This window comes from Neospora caninum, chromosome V (genome assembly GCF_000208865.1).
Source record: "Neospora caninum Liverpool complete genome, chromosome V".
Lineage (NCBI taxonomy): Eukaryota > Apicomplexa > Conoidasida > Eucoccidiorida > Sarcocystidae > Neospora > Neospora caninum.
The window spans coordinates 1225115-1246968 of NC_018391.1; the positions used below are offsets into that span (position 1 = coordinate 1225115).

The window sequence follows — 21854 nt, forward strand, 5'->3', positions numbered from 1 at the left end:
GGTTTCACGAACGACCTTTGGGGGGATGGAACCTCTTACTAAAGCACTCTCGAGCACTCATTTGCCTTTAATCCGCGAAAGCACGTCAAAGGAGCCAGCGGGATGACACCTAATAATTTGTGCCCCTGTGTGTTCCAGAGAAGGATCCCGGAGCGCTTGAGGTGTGCGCCGAGCGATTTCGGATCGATGCCCTCTGGACAGAAGATGAGATGGGCATTCAGCGTGGGTAAGGGAACTCATCGAGAAACCGCGGAAAGAGGGGAAGAATGAAAATGCTCAGGCGTACCGTGTTTCGCTGTTTTTCTCAGAAAACGGAGCTTCGGAAAAAAAGCCAGTCGGCGGCTCATGCGGCTCATTCCCGGCATGCTCGATTGTGTCACAGTGTCTGAGCAGCAAGGCGTCGAGACCGGACTGGAGTCATTTTCTTTTCAAATTGTTGGTTTCCTCTAAAGTTATCGGAATGACTGCGCGGAGGAGTAAAACTCCCTTGCGCGAAACGTTTGGCACGCAACCACGGAATGATCGTTGTGTCGGGTGTATGTGATCTAATTTGGTGTTCCTGTTAACAGTTGCAACGCAACCAGCGATGCAAAACAGCTGATACTCGTTTCTAGGACTTGCATCTTATCGAGAGAGTGTTCGCTTTCTTCATTCACTTTTCCCTCGTCAGAGTATGGGACGACGGGCGGAGCCCCTGCGAACAGTGTCCCGCTGTCTCGGTTCTGTTAATTGACAATCCTGTCTTTCTGGGGGGGTTTCATCCCGTTCCTCCCCCCGTCTTGCCGCAATTGGTTTCAAGCTGTGCTGCCTTGATGCCCTCTGGAGAGTCGAAGTGGAACCAGAATCCCAATCCTTCCACGGTAAGACCAACGTAAAAAGCCTGTAGATTCGCGGCTGAATCGATTGCAGATGGCGTGATGCGTGCTCGATTGTACTCAGCTCTCTCCCGGTTGCCATCTTAATTTCCTCTTCGTGGCGTCGCCTTCCTGTTTCCGAACCGGTAAGCTATCTCTATGCCTTTATTGTATAGGTGTCACGCAAAGTACGGGCACGTATGAACTGTACAACTCTGCGTCGGTTAGTGTTTGGAATCATTTTTTACTACATTTGCTGGTCGATGATAGCCCTCTGGGTGACCTGATACTTGATCGCTATTCTTTGTCATTTCACAAGGCTTCTCAATCTCGCGTTGAACACAATTTAACGATTCTTGCGTGCTACGTGTCTTGTTCTGTTTGCAGAGTTATAATCGCTTCGGCTTCATCAGCTCGTGCGGCACTAGAGTCATTATGCCTTCGCGAGGCTCGCCACCTGCACCGGCTCAACGTGCGATGTTAAAGGGCAAAGAGCACGACCACTCTGGTCTTTCTCGAGAACGGGAGAAGGCGAAAAAGACGGGCGAAGCCAAAGAACAAGCACGAGGATCCGAGGAAGCGAGCAAGAGCCTGCGGAAAGGAGGGAAGCTAGACGAAGAGCGGCGACAAAAAGGGGACGGCAAGCAAAAAGGATCGCCTACACAAGGCGAGGAGGACGGCGAAGCACCGAGGAGAGGCCGAAAGAAGAGAGACGATGAGAAGCTGGCAAAAAACGCGCGCAAGTCTGAGGTTGGAAAGAATGATAGGACGCACGTCTCAAAAGACGACCACAGTTCGATTCCACCGAGCCAGGAAGTGCCAGCAAGGAAGCCCGCACCACGAAGCAGAGAGGCAGACGAGCGGATACAGACAGCCGGCAAAAGCTGTGAGATGGTTCAGTTCTCTGCATCGAGGACACCCGAGACGCCGTGCCGTTCTGCGGCGTTGCTTCCACTTCCTGTCTCCCCTTACTCGCGTTCTCTTCCCTCTTCTTCGTCCTGCGCATCGTCTTTGTCTTGTGGACTCGGTCTTCTTTCGCCGGCGGCGCTTGTGGCCATCGAGCGAAGAACAGGAATACCTGCGCATCGCCACGACGCGGAGAATCGTCTTCCTAGCGCCAGGAGCAAGCGCGCGCATTCGAAAGAAAAAGAGCGGCCGGGGACTGGAAAGAGTGATCTGCGAACCTCAGGCCGAAAACCCCCTCTCATAATGTCTCGTCGACGCGGTTCGCCTTCCTCCCGCCCGTTGCCTACATCCGTTGCCGCCTCGTCAACTTCTTCGTCTTCTTCCCCTTTGCCTGTGGCTGCTGTTTCTTCCGCGCCTTCTTCTTCAGCTGCTTCGGGTTCGTCTTCTTCAGGCGCTTCCTGTTCCGTGGATCCGTTCCGTCGGAATCCTGCGCTTCTCTCTGCGGCGGCGTTTCTGGCCACCGGTGGATGGGATCCTCTGTCGGACGACGATTCTGGCGAGGAGCTCAGCAGCCAGTCCGACGACGCGTGCAGCACTTCCAAGGGCGGAGAAGGTCGCGTTTCCCTTTCCGAAGACGCCGCAGTTTCGCCGAGGGAATCCCGAAAAGAGGGAAACGTGTGGCTGAGCGACGCGTGGGGGGATCCCTGGAGTGATCACGAAGGGCGTGGATCCTCGCAGAAGGACTGGGACAAGAAAGCAGATGGAACCATCCGAAATGCCAGGCAACAGAAAGCTGCGTTAAACAGGGGAAAAAGAAGGAAAGGATGGTCTCCCGCGGAGGATCGCTTGGGCTTGTCTCTGCTTGGCGACTTTCCCCCGGCTCTTGGTTCGGTGTACCTTCAACGGGCGGCAGGGTGTGCGTCTTTATCCTCTCAAGTGGGGGCGGGTTTCTCGTCGTTTCCTTCCGCCTTTTCCTGCGCCTCTTCTTCGTCTTGCTCCTCATCGTCATCGGTCAGTGTTGCGTTCTCGACACCCTTGAGGGAGGCGTTCGCCTCGCTCTCTGTTGTCAGCGGTGCACCGGACGATCCTGCGTCGATGCTCGGCCGGCGATCCGAACAAAAATATGGATCTTCTCCTTCGCCTCCTTCTCGTTTTCCCCGTGCTGTCTCGCGTCACACAGCATCTTCTGCGCCGTTTGGGTCTTGTGCCTTTGACGCCTGTGTGGGATCTTCGGCTGCCTACCCTCCTGGTTCGCACGTTGTTGCTTCGAGTCTGGGAAGAAAAAGCGCCGTGCTTCCCCCTCCCCCGTCGTTGCCAAGCCCTGGAGAGAAGGAGTCGGTCGTTCAGCCGCCTCCGCCTCCGCCGTGTTTTGCCAAGCAAGACGCTTTCCGTTCGCCTTTTTGCTTTGGTTCTTCGTCGAGGTCCGCGACCGAAGAGCGAAGACCGAGCTCCGGTGTCCCTCCTCCTCCTAAACTTGTGGAAAACGCCCTGTCCCCGCCATCTCTGGGTCCTTCTGCACAGGACCGTTTCAGGCAGCCCGCTTTGGTTGTCGCCCCGGTGTCTCTCCAGCGTCACATTGAGAACGAAGCCCATCACGGGCGCGGTCTTTCGTTTTCAACTTACCCCTGTCCAACTCCTCTTGACACCGGAGAAGCCCACCCGTCCCTGCCTCCTATTGCGTCGTATCCTGACGAGCAAGGAACGATTTCGTCACGTGCGTTTTTCTCAAGTGTTTACCCAGTCATCCCTTCCATCGCTCTCTACGGGACGGAGCACTATGCAAGCTGTCCCCCTTCTTTCTACGAGGAAGACGCCGCTGCTTCGCTGCCGCCTTCTACGTCGAGTTTGGTCTTCCCTCCTCAACAGAAACACATTGGGAAGGCACGGCCTCTTCCTTTCTCTTCTTCTCTCCGACCTTCGCCCCTCCTTCCTGCGCGATCTTTCTTCCAAGAGCAAGAACACGAGGCTTCGCGGCTGACGTTCGTCCCTTCACATGCATCGGGGAAAAAAGGTGTTTCAAAGGACAAATGCATGCAGTTGTTTGTCGTGCCTTGTCTGTCATGGTGTGGAGGGCGATATTTTTCGCCGCATCGATGTGTCTCATCTGCTCCGTCGTTTGATGCTTTCCCTGTCGGCTGACGCATTGAGGGACTCTTTCACCTTAGAGTTCCCCGCCCCCCCCCCCCCCGCGACGGATGAAGAAGAAGCCAGGCTTCTTTTTTTGTGTCAATATATATATGTATATATGTATATATATATATATATGCTTACATGCATGTAGATATATAGATATATATATATATATGTCTACATATGTACGTTTATGTATGGATGTATGTATGTGTATAAATACAGGTACGCGATGTGTGGTGGCTGTGAAGAGACGCATATGTGTAGATGTGTACGTGTGTTTGTGTCGGTGTACGGATGTGTGTTTTTGCTCTAGAGCTCAGGGATATCCCTGCGTTTCGAATGCTTCCTTCTAGCTGCGCGTTTTTTCTAAGGGTTTTTTGGAGTTTTTGTGGGGAAAGTCGTTCCTGTTTGTTTTCCGGTGTCTAGGCAGCGAAGTGTCGGTGTCCTCTGCTTCGCTTTCCTATATATAAAAGTGCCACGGGAACCGGAAACAAGGAACTGAGGCCCGCGGCCTACAGCCGCTGACTCTATACCAGAGAGATGTCGCAACCCGCACCATTTTCCCCTCCCCTCACTTTTTCGCTGCGTCTCCCTCTGGCCCTCATCTTTAGGTCTCTCTCTGCCACGCTTTGTGGCTACAAATTGCACACAGCCCGATATCTAGGAGCAGAGTTATACTTTGGAACTAAACACATAACTACATGTTTAAAGAGAAAAAGGGTCTGGGGCGGAAGGTGTTTTTAGTGAGGGAAAAGGAAACGAAGGAGGAAGAACTGTGCACTATCTTCTAGTTACTATATACCATACTGGTACGTGTATATATTTATATATATATATATATATATACAGATAGATTACTACAGAAAGGTGTAGATATGGATAGAAAGAAGTAGATAGACGTTGATAGATATAGGCGTACAGAAAGGTAGATGTATATTGGCAGATAGGACAATATAGATGTGTATGTATTTAAATACGTAACGTAGGGATATAGACATATGTGTAAGAGCAATCTGTGAAGGAAGAGTGAGGGAGTGTTTCGTCTTTTTTTCATATTTGTTTCTGAGTGCGACGCTTTTTCTTCGCCACCATCCGCGCGGGGTTCACGCAGAGGACAGTGGCTGCTGAGGTGTCTGTCGAGCTAAGCGTTTCGGCTTCGCCAGAGAGAACGAGGCTGTGCTGGCTGACCTCGAGCGCGGCACGATGGAGCGGACCGAGCAGTTGTCTGTGGCGGAGAAAGAGGGAGCGCCTTTCAAAGTCGGGGCCAGGTTGTCACAAAACGGGGGAAGATGGTTGGGAAGACACCCACAACGGCGACCGGCGACGTTCAGGGTTTCGGGCCATGCACAAACCTCTCTGAGGGGACACGTGGACACAAATTCTTGGGAGGTCGCAAGTCCCCCAACTGACTCTGTCTCGGTCTTCTCTTCCTCGAGCTTCGTCGCCACCCCCGTTCGCTCCACGAGACGCGCTCTCGGGGAATGTTGTTTTTTCGGCTGTCTTTCGAGCTGCAAGGCGCGAGTCTTTCGCCTTTGAATTTACGCGCCCACGATCGTCCCCTCATCAACGAGGTAAGGAACTTCTGCAGCCAACCACGGGCCCAGCTGCACATTTCAACGCGCACGCAAATGCATATATATATATATATATATATATGCACATATATACATGTAGTCAGATATATGCGGATGCGTTTTATATCGGCACAGCAATTCGTGGACAAAACAAGGCACATTCAAGAATACCTACATACCCATATATACATATATATATATATATATTCATTTATATTGGAAGAGGAAGGAAATACGCTTTGAAATTACATCTAGTGCATGTCGGTGCATACACGAACAGGAATAGAAATGTGAGCACCTATGAGCATATACACCTATATGCATACAATATATATATATATATATATATATATATATGCGTGTGGATCTGAAAGTTGTCGATTCACACATGGTTGTTCCCTGAGAGGAAGTGGCGTGGGATGTGTCTGTGAGAGATCAAAGAGAGTCAGGAGCGTCTACGCAGCGGAAAGCGGAGTGAAATTTTCGCCGTGAACTTACCCCCAAAGCGAGGGCATGCGCGATGCCGTATTTCGGCGCGTTTTTCTGCCAGAGAGGCGCGAAATGGACATCCAAGCAGATTCGTCCGCCCCTGCGGAAAAGAGGGAAAACGGTTTCACCCGTTAACGCGCGTAAGAGCGACGATGTGAAGGAAGCGAAGAAAGAGGAGCGCAGAGAGACGTGAGACTTGGGACAAAAGGTTTTTTCTCCTTTTTTCAAACGACTCAGAAGAAAGACACCCTCTCCCAGCCCAGATTTCCTTCTCGTGCTCTACATCCTCTCCGGCGTCTCTCCGTCGCCTCGTCCCTGACCTCCCCTCTCTCTGCTCTTCTCCTCCGGTGTCCTTCCTTTCCCTCTTTTTTCCCTCTTTTTTCTCGCTTTTTTCTTTTCTCCTTGCTGATTTCTCTCTTTTCTCCTCTCTCCTCGCCCCTCTGTCGCCACCTCGCACCTGTACATTTTGCTGGTTTTCCCGTCCAGCTCGGGGAGTCGCAGCTCAATGGGCGTCAGCGGATACGTCGGTGGGATCTGCGAAGCGACAGCAACGCAGTCCAAAGACGCATGCGCAAAAAGGGAAAAAGGCGGCTACAGGAACAAACGCCCCGGCGAAAGAGCGGCAAAGACGGGGTAGAAATGACGCAGCCTGTGGCGAGCGAGAGCGTACCCTTTACGCATAATACTTATAGCCCATCCAGAAAGAGTAGCAGAAGCAAACGATGTTTGAACAGAAAGGGAAAGGACGACGGGAACGGAGAAAAGAAAGAAGAAAAGGAAGAGAAGGAAAGACGGGAAGAAGAGAAGGGAACTAAAAGGAGAAAGAAGAAGCAAGATGGAAGAAAAAGTGTCGGTCTGAGGAGAGCGGCCGATAAAGAAAACAAGATCAGCTGTCCCCGGTCTGGCGCAAGAGGCACGAGAGGAAAGCGCGAGACAGGAGAAAGAATCCAAGTCTCACATCGAAGAGAAGCTGAAACTCGTACTTGACCATTTCGTGGATGTACCAGCAGCGGCCTTTCCACCTGAAGAGGAGAAATTGAGCAAACAGAGGGATCAATCCTTTCCCAAAGGCCTCGTTTTCTGTTCGAGCTTGGCTCTGCGACGTCGTCCACGACAGAGGCCGCCAGCGCGGGCGACTCCATCTATGCTGCTCACATCGACAGGCCATGCACCACTTTACAGTTTTCCGGTTGTCTTGGCTCTCTGTCTCCATCGCTTCTTTTCCCGCTCTCTCTCTCTCTCGTCCCTTTCTTAGGGTGTGGGCGGCTCATCTCTCTCTTTCTGCGTCGTTCTTTTGCTTTGGCATAACCCGAGCTCCGGAGACGGGAAGAAACCCGGGACCGCGCAGGTCTCTACCTTCTTTCTCATGATCTGTATGTCTTGCTAAGTCGAATCTACGTTTTTCAACAACCCCAGACCCCACAGACAGGCACACACGCAATTGATCGCGTCTGTGTTTCGACGAACAAAGTTCCAGCGCAGCATGGTGGATTCGGGAGGGCCCATTCCCGGTCTGGCAGACGTACTCTGTCCCCTCGGGATTTGATTCGATTTTGAACCACTCCCTGTCGCTGCTTTTGCTCTGGGAGATGTAGGCAATCAGCGCCATGTATTCCTCCTTCAGCCGCTCTTTCCACTCGGGGCTCCTGGGACCAGCGTTCACCGAGCACACGGGGATCTGGTCGGCTGCAGATGTATGCGCCGCCATTCTCTCAGAGAAGGAAAGCGACGAACGGAAGAAAAGACAAAAGAGAGACAACTGACAGACGAAGAGAAAAGGAACGAGAGAAAGAAGAGAAGTGGAGAGGGATCGACGGCACTTCGTGAAGTTCCGTCGAGGAGGAGACGAAGAACTAGAGACAAGAAACCGAGAAGATAACTATATAGTTATATATTTATCAGAACAAAGAGAGAAACGCGAGATGAACAAGAGACCCTCTGTGAAACAAGCGAGTGCCACAGAAGAGGACCTCGTAACTGGAAGGGGGTCAAGGTTACATGCGTATGTGCGACGTTTCATCGTCGCGTTGTGTGCACAGTGTAGATCCACAAACGCGCTGATTTACACACGCTCTCCTGTGCACGTTTTATACACGTCGTGGTAAGCATACAGGCGTCCACACATCGACACAGTTGGAGAAGACAAAAAGAAGCATAACGATGGACGCGTCGATTTTTCTGCGACCGCAGAGTGAGACACCTTCGAAAAGGCAACGCCCGCCGAGGCAGAAGCAGCGATCTAAAAAAAAGAGCACTAGAGCGAAGACGGAAGTCGGCAAGACGGCTTTCCGCTCAAAGCCAGCTCAGGTCATCTTTGCTAGAACCGAGAAACGAGAAAAGGGGAAAAGAGAGAGAATGCTTCCTTCGAGGTTCGCTCCACCGCGAAGATGTGTTCGGTGAACAGGTGTACATCCACCCCCTTCCGGGCTCACTCGCGTGTATACGGGTGTACGTACACCCCGCGAATCGAGACTCGCCGAATGGCTGCAAAGCCAGAGACGGCTGATTTCCTTCCCATTTCTCTCGGCAACCGCGCGTTCGCTTCCGCTGTTTGCTATGCACAGTCCTCGCGAGAACGCCACTTCACGCAGGCGAGAACATCAGCCGCTGTTTCCCCCGTTTTCCGCAGACAGCTCCCGTTGCATGCGCACAGCCGTTTCGGTCGCGCCGCAGGACTTTGCGTGTGATTTTGCTCATTCCACAGCGAAGGATGAATTGCGAACTTGTTTCTTCCGCGTCTAGAAGACTGCCACACAGACGTTTTCCCGGAAACAGGTGGAAACGCTTCGAATGGAAGCAAGCGAATCTCACCAAGCAGCCGCTTAACAGACAAAACGGCGGGTAAGGGTAGAAACGCCTTCGGACGACAACCGTGAAAGACTCTCGAGAACCACGAGACCGGGATTTTGTATGTGAAGTGCCCGTTCGAGGACGAGCAGCCGACAGGTGTAGATGCAGCCGAGAGGGTGTAGCTGAAAACGCGGACCGAGTTTCCGAGGGAGAGGGGGAAAAACTTGTCGAAAGCCTCTGCTGCCGGAGATACACCGGTCTCGGGGCAGTTAAGTGGCGAATGAGACAGGAATTGAGAAACAGCTCTAGAGGGAGATTGAGAGACGGAACAAAACAGGTACAAAAAGGTGCAAGACAGGGTTGGTGGAGTCTCCCCTCAGAGAGAGGCGAGGCCAGGTTAGGAAGAGCACAGCAGTTGTGCCGCAGAGAGGCTGATGAACAGCGGAGACGAACAGAACGCCTCTACACGAGGGAAGCAACATCAAAAACTAGAGACCGCCGAGATGTCACGGCACACCAAATTCGAGCCTCGCAGCCCGGTGTCTCAATTACGCTTTACGAGAAAACAGGACTTACACGAAAATCACAAAGATGTTGACCGAAAGACGAAAACATACCCATGTCGAGAATGCAGACAAAAATAAAAATACGACGAATACATGAGTATCTACGCAAATATATGGAGATAAATTATATTCAGACGTGTATGGAGAGGCTGTTGTATATAGATACGTCTATCCATCAACGGAGAGGTATGCAATTATGCCTGTACATACAAGTACTTACACATTTGCTGTTGTAGATATATATATATATATATATATATTTACAGAGACAGAAAGAAAGATAATTTAAAGTCACTGACTTTTATTCCTGTCCGTGCCCATGGAGGAACTTTCGAAGCGGCTCGGGGGTGAAGATCGGCGGCTGCCCAGTTTTGACGCTGAGGCGTCGATCTGCAGAGAAGCACGGAAGGCAAACTCTGGAAATTTTGTCCAGAATGTCGCCTCGACTCTGTTTGCGTTCCGCCGCTACCAGTCTTCCTTGTCACTTTTCACAGACCGCTCCACTCCGCGAAAGCCCAAATACACACACAGGTGACTGAGCATATAAATGAGCGTGAGTTGCAATATGTATGTATGAATACAAATACGCATGTATGCACAAATGCTTATAAATATATATATATATATATATATATATATATATATATATGCAGTTACACGTAAGAGCATGCATTTCTATATGCGCGAATCTGTACATCAATATGAGCATTTGCACATACATCTAGACCGTTTTATCTACTATAGTGTTTAGGTGTCGACGGGGCATTCTTTGTGCGTCAGATCTAGGGGAAGGAAATAGTTTACCGCAGCAAAAGTCGCACCTCTTTCCGTTTGTTTGGTTTCGCTGTTGGGGTGTGCATCTGGCGAGCGGTGGAAAAGAGTGCGGCTACGTGTGTCGTTCCAGTTTCCTGTTTGTCGAATGTTCAGTCTCTGTTTGCTGCTTCGCGCTCTCGCGTGAAAGTGTTTCCTCACCTGCAAAGTAGCACTGAATCGTGGTGGCGACCGCCATTCGATATACCTCGTGGAAAACCGAGGCAATCGCCAGGTTGCAAACGGCGCACACAAGGGTTGTGTACACGAAAGAGGAGAGCTTCTCGCTGTACATGAATTGCGCCAGGAAGAATCCCGCTGCCTGCATGCAAGACGCGAAACGCAAAAAGAAAAGGGAAACTCGAAGCCGCTCCTTTTACAGCAGGAAGGGCTGCTGTCTCCTGCTCGCCGACTGTACAGACACTGGGCGAGGGGCGCTAGGATTGCCTGCAGTTACCACTTTTCCCCAACGGCACAGGACGGCACAACCGCAGAAAAAACGGCTGCCTCACAGAGAGAAACCAGGCCCAGACGGAGAGGCAGATTTTGTCTTTGGGACCACAAACTCGCTGTTTATATACAAGCTGGCGTGATGCAGGCCTCACAGCTGCAGTGCAGAGTTCGCGTTACAGACAGATGCAGATGTAGGTACCAAATGGCATACACAGAGACGTCCGCAGAGATATATCGATTTGGACGCAGGCAGGGCGGTATAGAAAGAGTTACAGAGAGAGTGGCATAGATCCATGTAGACGCCTGCATACAGGAGGATATGGAGGCATAGGTCGGCGCAGATTTGGATAGAAACAGGCTTCGAGAGGCAGGGCAAAAGGCAGAGAGATACGGGTCGGAAAGCACGTCTCGGCAATCGCACCTCCGCGCGGTCGTAGAGATTCAGACACCTAGGAAAGTCTTGTCTTTGGCTGTAGCATGCCTCTTGTGGACGGCGGCAGTGAGGCAAGTTTTTCGTTTCTATCTCACCGTCGCAGATGCAGCAACTACGACTGTGCCAAGGAAGGAGAGCGCTTTTCCGAGGAAGACGGCCAAGCCGATTCTAATCGGATGCTCCATCACGACTTTGAACGCGATCCAGGCCGAATGACAGAAATTCTTTCCCGTTAACGCAATCTGGAAAACACGGAAGCGTGCATGCAAAGACGAAAACAGGAGGTAGATCTCTAGACGGGCGAAACGCAACATGCTTAGCACGGAAGAACAGGAATGACAACAAAGCGCGGGTCCCGGGAAGAACGAGGCGCAGGGTGGTGCGGGGACAGGCGTGGACACAGGGGCATTTGAAAGGAAAATGTGAAGACTCAGATAGTTCACATGGTCCTTTAAGATATAGATAACAATGCAAATCGGTCGAGAGACCGGCACCTACACAGGCCAACAAAGCAAGAGATAAACAGTCAGTTACAGATACACAAATTCTCTATCAGCACATATACATCGAAGCCGCATGCACATCTGCTGCTTTTCAAGGTTTACATTCTGCTGACGGCATTCATAAAAAAGCAAAACGGGTACGTGCGTGTATATATAGAGAGATATCTATATCGTGTTTCAGGTGTATCAGTAGATGTGGATAGAGGTAGATGTATGCAGATATGTATATATGTAGACGTATGTATATAATATGTAAATGTGTGTAGATGTATGTGTGTTTATGCCTGTATGGAGAGGGGCGAGTCGGAGGCAAGAGTTCTTTTCGATCTGTTCACCTGAATGTAGGCTTGGCGATCGAGGAACTCAATGCATTTTTCGAAGCATTTGACGAGGTAGCGGAGAATGCCGATGAGTGCAGCCCAGACGGTATTGCATGCGCCGACCGTGGAGAGAAGCTTTCCAACTCCACACGGCGAACAGCGAACGCACGCAGCCGATCCTCCCTTCTTGATGTGGCGATGCTGAGCCGCTAGGTAGCGGAGAAACCACTGCGAGCACAGAGGGAGACGCTCGAAGCAAGTTGGCAAAGGAAAACCTGAAAAACGTTTCCAACCGTTCAGCGTGGAATTAGAAAAGCATCAAGCGAGACTCGCGCACGGCGGAAAACACGCGACTCCAAAACCTACTCTTGTGTCCCCCGTCGGAATCCAAGAGGTCTCTCTATCCTAACATCTATGCAAACATATATGTATATATATAATACATGTCCTCAGATGGGTGAAACGACATTTATATCTATCTATTTATATATATATATATATATATATTTGGGAAGGGACTGCGATGTGCACAACAGGGTTGCGGTTTTTAAGGAAGGTATTTTGTCGGTTGATGAATATTGGGGCAGAGGTTTTTGAAGGTGTCTGCGGGCGTAGGAGGTACCGCCTGCTGAAGGTGTCCGTTTTTAATCCCTGTCTTTCGCATGCAGAGAGGTTCACCTTGAACAGTTTGATGACCGAGAGAATGAAAGAGCCAAAGGCGAGAGATCCCAAATGGTACTTTATTGCGACACCGAGAGACTTGACAACAACGCCTACACACACACGCGATACAGCAACGAGAGTGTAGAAAGGATGCCGGTGCTCTCACCGGTGTGCGGAGACCGCGCGAGTCTAACGGACGTCTCGACGTGCAGGATTGGTCTATAAATACTCGCTCTGCAAGTGTATTGAAAGAGTAACCCTAAAGAAAGCGACAATCAAACTGCCTTGGTGCGGAGGTCTTGTTCTCTATGCTTTGTTTCTATGCTTCGTCCTTTAAGCATGTGTGCTGGTGCCGCATACACCACAGCTCTGCCTGCGCTTTACCCCACGCACCTCGGGATTCCTTTTTTCCTCTACTGTCTTCAGGGGTAAAATACCACCTGCAAACGGCGCCGGCCAGCACTAGCTTTCCGTTATCGCAGAGATCAGGGAAGGACAGAAGGCGAGCCACCAAGCAGAGAAAAAGGAGGACACCCATGCAGGAGATACACCGGAAACGTGTATTCGTCGCCTCTGTGTCTGAACGTGTCCTGGTCGTCCCTACTTCCACGAACGGCCGGTATTTGCACCAAGCGATTCTGCCGCTCCGTTTCCAGTCTTTTGAAGACACAAACCCGTTAGACGGAAGAACCAAGCGTGTGCGTCTCTTTCACGTTTCTCTCCCTCGTTCCCATCCGTGCGTCATGTATCGGTACAATAAATTACGGATGTTTGCGTACACCTAGACATATCCATATACCTAGCTGGATGCATGTGTAGTGTATGGATGTGCATTGAAAAAGAAAGCTGCAAGTTCAGAAGGGTCGTTACCGGCTATAGATTCACGTGTGAAAGTCTTTTCGTACTTTTCTCTTTTTCTCGTTGGGTATCTGTGTTCTTCGACGCGAACGGGGCAAGACACTTATCCCCTTCCCAACTGCGAAGAATGGAAACACGCCTTTCCGAGTGTATGTTTCTTGTTACTGTCTTGCTTCAGGGGAGAAATCTTTTTTCCACGTTTTTTTACGGAGATATATGCGTGTGAGACAGTAAAACTCGTGACACACCACATTCGCGTAGACAACACCTGCAACGTGTCTGTCGGTGAAAGTACCTGGTTGCAAGCGAGAAGGAAGCAGTAAATCCAGAGGAAAATGAACAGATGGTACCTGTGGTACACAGAACACGCACACTGGGAAGGCTTTCTGACGCCCACTCGTACACCAAGCCTCTGCGAATCACAAAGCAGGAGTCCTCTCACGAACAGGTGCGTCGAGAACAGTCGAAACGGATCGGAAGGATCAGCCGAGAGAGCGAAGAACGTTTCTACAGGATCTCGTGAGAGACGCCATGGGGTTTTTCGGCGAGTTACTCCCACTGTGCGTTTCGCTTGCCCGCGCTGAGTCTCCCTCTCCTCGGCGATACTTTCTCTTTCCTCAACTGTATGAGCCTCCTGTTCACCCCTCTGTCTTCCGTTTTCAGAAAACACTTCTACACTATCTCGGTGGGGCGCAATTTTGACACGGAGTCTAGCGCATGTTGCCACGACGGGAGTTCTGCCTTGTCTTTTTGTGCGTTTTCCGCTTCGCTTTCAGCAGTGGTAAAGTGTCGCTTTTCGCGGCGGGAACAAGCAAGAAGGGAATCAAGAGATGACGAGCTCTCAATCTAAAACGTGCAGGGTAAAACTCTGCGCCTGTCGCCGTCGCGGTGGGTCGGTTTCGACCGACTACTATGGCGACCAGGTGTCTCTCTCAGGCTGTACAGACACGGCATGAAGAAGAACCTAGGATTTCTGCTCTGCGGCGACGGACGGAACTCTCGCGTTTGCCGCCTCCAACCGCAAAATGGAGCATGGGATGAGGCAAACGCTGAGCGCCGAGACGCCCCCCTTTGTGAGAACGAACCAGAGAAGATTTGTGACTGTTCCACTCATTTGCACGCGTTTCGTCTCCTCCAGAATTGCACCCTGAGCGTCCACGATCGCTTCGCTGCTGGAGTAATAAAGGGAAGCCGCCTCCAGGATCGAAGGCTTTCTAGGATCCAACAGAGACTCTGTGATGCTCACGCGATCCTAAAAGCAACGGCGGGGCCGAGCGAAGCCGAAAACACCGGAAACCAGCGTTTGCAGAGGTAGACAAAGAGGCACCGAAGCGTGGCGCACGCACACGAACGTACACTCGAACCTAGAGAAATCCATATACATCGAACGCGGAATGTGTTTTTTGGTATGTGCATATTTGGCCCCACGTACATTCGTAAAGTTGCACAGATAGATACATACATGTTCATATATATATGTTTATATATATATATATAAGTAGGGCGGCTGCTCAAGAGAAAACGCCGTTTTGCGTCGAGGGCGAGAGTTGCAGAGAGGCGATTTCGAAACGACACCGTCGCATACGGCATCCAGATTTTCTACAGACACTCTAGCGTCTCTCACGCACCCAACACTTATTCGCTCCACCAACAGTCACAGCATTTGCCCCTTTTTCTACGCAGATGCTTCCAGAAAATCTTCACTTTGTAGGCTTCGCAATTTTGGAGGGTCTGCCCCAACGTCATCGCCTCACACCATCGGTCTCTCCGCATCATCCAAGTAAATACTACACGCACGCTCCTACCTACATCTACATACATACAACCCTATATATGCATATATATGCATATATATGCATATATATATATATATATATATATATTGACACTTGTACCCTTACATGCTTACCCCCATGCGCATATATATATATATATATGTATATGGTGAGAGGGTGGTATGCGGTTCTTGGGTGTGTTCCGTTCCTCGCCCTGTATGTGGCCTGCCAGGTTTTTCCTGTGTTGTGCATAGCTTGCATTCCACTTCTTCTGAGAGCGTCGCTTGTGTCCGTCTCGCAAGTGTCTTACCCACAAATCTCGAGGCGCGAGGTTTCCTTCAATCTCGGCGTCTTGTTTTGCCATCGATCCCCGCGGTGCGTGGCGGGGCGCGTCGGCCGTGCGGTCTCCCATGGCGGCGAGTTCAGCGGCGATCACGGAGTCTCGTTCCACAAGTTCTCTCGTCAGCAGGCGTCGTGGCTCCGGGAAAGGTTTCCGTGTCCCTCGGAGATTTCTACCCCGCTCACTCTGGCGACTGGGATGGCCTCCTGCGTCTCTGTGGCGAGCTTCAGTCTCTCCAGAGAACGGCCGAGACGCCCATAGCTGCTCAGACGGCGGGTCAGGTGCGCTCAGGCGAGGCCGAGAGGGAATTGCGGCCGCCTCACCGCTCGTTGGCGTGCGCCCCCACGGAGACAGGCGCGCTGTTCCATGCGGGCTGCACGGTGATGGGTTCCGCCGGTCTTCGAGGTCTTCCCCCCCGGCAAAACCGCCGGATCTTCGAGACGGTGGCGAAAGAACAGAGTGAGGAGAGGTGACAGAGGGAGGAAAGGAGACAGAGGGAGGAAAGGAGACAGAGGGAGGAAAGGAGACAGAGGGAGGAAAGGAGACAGAGGGAGGAAAGGAGACTGAGAGAGGAACGGGGGAGCGGCGAGAAGGGGAAAGAGAAGGTTGGGCGGATCCGGTTGAGGCAGAAACCGGCGGAGCCCCGACGCTTGGTGATAGACCCCATGGAGGAAAGCGGGTCTTTTCCGAGGGATTGATCACCGGTGAAGTCGCCGTAGGCCTCGCGTGTCGTCCAGGCGAGCGGATTGAGTCCGTCGACAGCAACGACGAGCGGCTGCTTTCTCCGGGAAAAAGCATACCTGTGTTTGTCAAGTGCGTGGTAGACGGCGAGGAGAGAGGGTCAGGCTGAGTGAGCGCGACGGGCGCGGAGCTCGAGGCGTCCAGCGAAGAGCGCGACAACGGCAACAGGCTGTCAAAGGGCCGAGGAGGCGGCTGAATCGACTGATTTGCGCGGTGAACGAGGGAGCGCGAGGGCTGGACACCTCCAATAATCGCGTTCACCTTATCGGGGAAAACGTCGACGGCAGTTACCAAGCACGCAGCCGTGTAGACTGCAATGCAGAAATAGGCAGCCTGCAGTGAGACGGTAATCACGGGAACTGCGACGGCGGTCGGTTTATGGTGAAGAAACATCGCGGCGACCTGGCGCAACGAGACCACAGCAGAGAAAGCGGAGAGACGTGCAGCGAAACGAAACTCCGGGAAAACCCCGTCTTTGCAGAAACGGACTCTGCACCATGTCGAGAGACACACACTAGCTGCTAAGGTGACTCTCATCGCGTGGCACGATGCGCCTCCTCGCTTTTGTGCAGGGCGCTCTGAATGGCCATCGTTGGGTCTTTGCAGCGCGTTCTCAACTGTTTCCAGTGTCTCCCGAGAGATTCTTTAAAACGCGGAAAACCCTTGCTCAACGCCAAAAGCGACGCTCGCCATAAAAGACGGCAGGAACCCCGTTAGAAGACCTCGGACCTCACATCACCAATCTGCTCACGCGACGGCACCCTGCGGTTACTGGTGAGGCTGTTTCTTCACGCGAAAAAGTCTGTTTTGTGCGTCGGGAAATCGGTCGCTCTCTTGACGCGTTGCTGTTCCGTTGTACCAGCGGCGCGTGGGCGACATCTCTCCTTGTGCTGGAGAAGATCGGCGCCTTTTTTCCACCCAGGTCCCCTTTTACCGCCTTCAGTGTCGGTGGGCGACACCACGCGGTTGCGTGATCGAGGAAGGCGCTGCAACCGCCCTGCGGAGTCGAGGAATTCAAGCAGTAGTTCTCTCGCGTCGCGCTTCGAACGCAGCCTCACCTTTGTGACGGCAACGGCTTCGCGAATGCACTGGGAGAGGAAGACCAGGAGGACGGCAAAAACGCCGCCAAGGCCTAGAACGAAAGGAGCACGGAGGCATCGACTGCAGTGTACACGAGCGCTGGGCGTCACCCGCAGCTCCAGGCGTTCGAGGGAACTCCGCCCCAGCAGAAAAATGCTGACAGCCGAAATCCTAACTTCGTCGTCCCTCACAGGGGCGTGCCGTTGAGCCAACACACAGAGTTTTCAAAGTTCAAAGTTGCATCCGTCTTTTGGGCGGATCCCATGTTCGATCACTTGTGCTTGCCGCAATATCATAGGGCAGTTGACGCACCTAAGAGCGTGTAGCTGGAGTACCGGGCGACTTCAATCCAAAACGAAGCCATCACAGTCCCTTGAGGGTCTACCCCAGGACGCACGGTCTCGGCGGGGACCGCTCGGGCGTGGACAAACCACATGCCGACGCCGCCGGTGACGAAGAAGGCGGCGAGAAACAGAGTGATGGCGACGTAGACCAGCGCACCCCCTAGGAGGCGCAGTGCAACGAGCCAGAGAAAGCTGAGAAACGAGGAGATCAAGAATCAGGCGGAACCGAGGTGGAATGCAAGAGATTGTGGCTGTGCCCCGACGAACCCAAGGCTTTTTCGCATGGAACCAAACACAGTGTGTCGGATTAGACCCTCTCCCGACCCGGCGAAGAGCGACACATCGCGTTCCGTGGTGTTGTAGAGGGTGTACAGAGATCCACGTGGTGAAAAGGAAGCAGAAGAACTCATCTGGCCCACCTCGGGGGACAACTGCGATCTCGAGATGCACTCTCTCAGACGAGAACACGTTTAGATTTTCGCGCCCGCGCACGCGCGGCCAGCGAAGAGGAGTCCTGTTTTCTCGTCTACCTTACCCCACAACACAAGCAACGACCGCGCAGGCGGCGATTGCAGGCCAGGAGATGCTCAGCTCCTCGGCCGCTTGCTGCCAACCCCGGAGGAGTCGCTCGGGAATGTATTCGCTGTAGGGCAGGAAAGTATGGTCCAGTCCCTCGACGGCGGGGACACAGAATCTTCCCAACACTGAACGCGAGGAAAAGGGGAGAAGCGGAAACAGCTAGCGGTGGAACGGGCGCGCCGTCGAGTGCAAGTGGGAGGTCTTTCCGTCACAACCTGGGGAGGCGAACAGCCCAGCAAAGGAACGGATAGGCAGCCGCCGACATCCCGTAGTTAATCTCGAGGCTGAGCACAGACGCATGAACTGCATACGCCAGTTTCGTCGCTGACGTCGCTGTATTTGTGTGACCGAAACCTTCCGAACATTGCCATGCGTCTGTGTGTCCGAACTTCCGGGGTTCCGCTAGAACATGAAAGGACAACGCGTGAAATATCTCGCAGACGGGTTTTGCCACGATTCCAGTGCCCCGCTAGGTTCTACGAGTTTCGGAAAACGTGTGTGTGATCAAGGCCAGTCGGCATAGCGACGTTGGAGCCAGGAAGCTAAGCGGATGGAGAGCAGGCGCCGTGTCCACGGCCGCCAGATAACGCATGACGTACAGGTGGAGGTAGGAAATGGCGGGGGAACGCACATTTCCTCGGCGTACGGACAGTCGGATGAACTCATCGCCGGCAGCTGGATTGCTTGAGGGTAACGGGACAAAGGCAGAAAAAGTGGAAGCACTCAATGAGGGCGGCGAACAGCGGCATACACAGAATACACCAGTCTCAGTTCTCGGACCAATGGCCGGAGACGGAAACGCAGGCCGATGTGTTTTCCGTCCGTGAGTGTGTGCAGGAGCTTAAAAGAGCCTCAGTCCGTCTCTCTTTCGCGTGCGACCAATACACCAATTTGGCAGACGGAGTTGTTCTCTTCAAGAGAGGATACCCACATGCCGTGAACTGTACTGCCTTCCGCGTGCCGGACTTACTTTTGCCGTTGTGCGTGTATTTAAGCGTTCTCTCGAACTTTTCTGCGCCGCCTGACCCCGTTGAGTCGGCAGAAAAACAGGAGGCGATGCACACCGGCTGCAGGTAGGCCATTATGTCCTTAGGCTCGCGGAAGATGGTCATGTTCGCAAGCGCTGCGGGGCAGTCAAGGCAAAGGAGACGGGTGGGTTAAACCTGAGTGGGTGAAATGTGATGCGTACGCGAAGCTTCCAACAGCAAGTAACTGACACTCGTCCCCTATGGGAAGCCTCCGAAAAAACGCACAACCTGAGATGACGTTCATGTAGATCTACATGTAAGAAATGTACGGCCGCGGCAGAATGTTGGGACCACTGGGGTGTTTGCTGGAGATCCGTCAAAATGCGGAGCTACAAAATGCAGGTTAAAGCACGGTAACGTCCTACAGGGTGTATCGATTTGCGTCTCCATACAGAAGTGTTTTGGTTACAACGACATACGTAGTACATCTGCATGCTTATATTTGTGTTCACCGAGGCGTGTATAGTGTATAGGTTTATATGTACATGCATACGACGCCCACGCAGATTCGAGTCCCCGGTGTTTTGAGGGTCAGGGATTGCCTGCATGCGCTTTGAAAGGTCACGTACAGGCGTCCCTCCTCTTGCCTGCTGCTGACGCGCACCTGTATAAGGCAAATCCAGTAGCTCGCGTGCGCTTGTCGAGTTAAGCACGCGATTGACGTTGAGTGTGAATCCAACCATTGGGTGGTCAGTCGTCTTAAAGTCTGCCAAGCCGCAGAAAGCTCCATCGAAGTCCCGACCCATCAACAGCCGGGCAGGATCACCTGACAGCAGGCGTACCCACGCAAAAAGAGCCCCACAGGATGCTGACTAGAGAGTTCTTTCACGGACAGACCTTTTGCAGAACGCCATCTGTGTCCGAGGGAGAAGCCCACAACGTCACATGGCGCCAGGCATCCCGGTTCTACCTTATCGGTTGAGAGAATCGTGTGAAGGGTATCAAGTGAACAGGAGAACGGAACGTCAAACGTTGCTCCCCCGTAGAACCCCAGGGCAAACGCGTGTTGGTCTCGAACATTCCTGAACGTTTTCTTGCAAAATTCCCTTCATGCGCCTGGTTAATAAACACGAGTCAAGATGGAGGGTCTCCTTATGAAAGCCAAGGTCTACCATTTGCACTGGATGACACGCTTATGGCTAAGTTCACAGGCTCTGAAGGTGAGGCGTGCAGCTGAACACCAACCGTTGTGCGTTCAGAACTCCAAAATCTTTGTAAAGTCGGTGGCGCTGGGTCTAGGCAGGCCATAGCAGAGTTCCCTAAGAACGGTCCGTGTGGTTGTGGAATAACGCACGGCAGGGAGAACCTGTAACAGTTTGGAAGCCTCCGGAATGCATACTACATGGCCGCACCTTTGTGAAACGCGGCGATGGTGACAAAGACTGAGGCAGCAATCCCCGCGAGGAAGACGAAGAGAAACAGGATGTCCGTGCAGCGTCTCTTTTTCACCGGCCCTGGCAGCAGATCTGCAAAGGGTGTCAAGCTCCAGAAGGACGTCCCGGCAGAACTAGGTCGGTGGGGTAAAGACGGTCTATATTCCTGCTTACAACTGTTTATTCTATTTGAGTGATACAGTTCTGGGTCGCGGATCCTCTATACAGAGACAATATCTACTTATAATGTGATAATAACAATACATGATCTAGCCGTGCTGTGGCCAATTTGCCCGCCACCAGGGCGCGAGCCCATAGACATCCTGCTGACGAATTTCACGAATTCGGACAAGTCCTGCAACAAGAATGCCATTACCTGGCTAACTGTGATACAGCCCGTGCGCGAAACCAGACCAAAAGTGCTGTATTTCTCCTCACGCTATGTGTCACTCTGACACTGGCATGCCATTGCTGGCTTCGAACGCTTGGGCCCACGAGTGCCGGTGTATGCACAAGTAGTGTATCGTACGAATAGCCACTCAACGACTCCGTTACAGACTACAACTGGCGACATTGTGGAAGGTTATCTTATAACTTTTCTGGACATTCTTTTTTCATTCGTCTCAACGAAAACGCCAGGCGTTTGGTAGCGGGGGACCGCCACGGCAACTTCCGTAGAGTCTGTAATTGCTTGTCACTTGCTCACCGTCGAGTTCCAGATCGAGATCTCGATGTTTTCTACTTCTGGACCTGGATCGGTGGTCATCGTCGTGTCTGTCGTATTCCGCTTCCCGAGCGTTTCTCTTCCTATCCCTCTTCCTAGTGCTGTTGACCCCGTCCTCTCTGCCGTGAAAGTCGTCCCTTCTGTCCTTTTTGCTACGCTTCTTCCAATCCACCTCCCCAGTTGCGTAGTTGTCGTGTCTCCTGGAAGGATGTCTTCGTTTCCGTCCACTGTAGGACTCATCATCGTGCCGGCTTCTCGTCATCTTGTCCCCCGCGCATTTTATTGGGAATCACAACTTCGTCGATTCTAGTGGGTTGTCCCTACGCAGTCAGGCGATCGACCAGGAGACGCGGTCTTTCGCCTGGATATAACGGCTAAGAGACGCGTACCCCCAGTTTTGTTATTGCTTTGCTGCATATCCCGTGGTCTATTTATTGACGCAAAACACAGTGAAAAACAGAGAATCTGGCTTTTTGCGTTGCGCAAGCTTCCGGCAAGCGCTCCCAAGGAGTGTCTTC

At 52.3% G+C, this 21854-nt stretch overlaps 3 protein-coding genes across 3 annotated transcripts; 1 reads left to right on the plus strand and 2 right to left on the minus strand.

The window, feature by feature from the left end:
• Positions 1-1289: 1289 nt before the first annotated feature.
• On the plus strand, positions 1290-3899 carry NCLIV_013560 (conserved hypothetical protein; the record flags this gene model as incomplete). The annotated part of the gene is made up of 1 exon (XM_003881547.1): positions 1290-3899. One exon carries the CDS (start codon positions 1290-1292, stop codon positions 3897-3899), a length of 2610 nt encoding a protein of 869 aa, XP_003881596.1.
• A 1266-nt stretch (positions 3900-5165) lies between these two features.
• NCLIV_013570 (conserved hypothetical protein) lies at positions 5166-7664 on the minus strand (the record flags this gene model as incomplete). Its single annotated transcript, XM_003881548.1, has 5 exons — positions 5166-5249; positions 5966-6056; positions 6414-6490; positions 6915-6978; positions 7483-7664. The coding sequence occupies 5 exons, from the start codon at positions 7662-7664 to the stop codon at positions 5166-5168; spliced, it is 498 nt and encodes a 165-aa protein (XP_003881597.1).
• A 1949-nt stretch (positions 7665-9613) lies between these two features.
• On the minus strand, positions 9614-19985 carry NCLIV_013580 (hypothetical protein; the record flags this gene model as incomplete). Its single annotated transcript, XM_003881549.1, has 11 exons — positions 9614-9702; positions 10285-10444; positions 11104-11250; positions 11847-12059; positions 12510-12604; positions 16268-16610; positions 17267-17340; positions 17601-17824; positions 18168-18336; positions 19182-19334; positions 19844-19985. The coding sequence occupies 11 exons, from the start codon at positions 19983-19985 to the stop codon at positions 9614-9616; spliced, it is 1809 nt and encodes a 602-aa protein (XP_003881598.1).
• Between the last annotated feature and the right edge of the window lie 1869 nt (positions 19986-21854).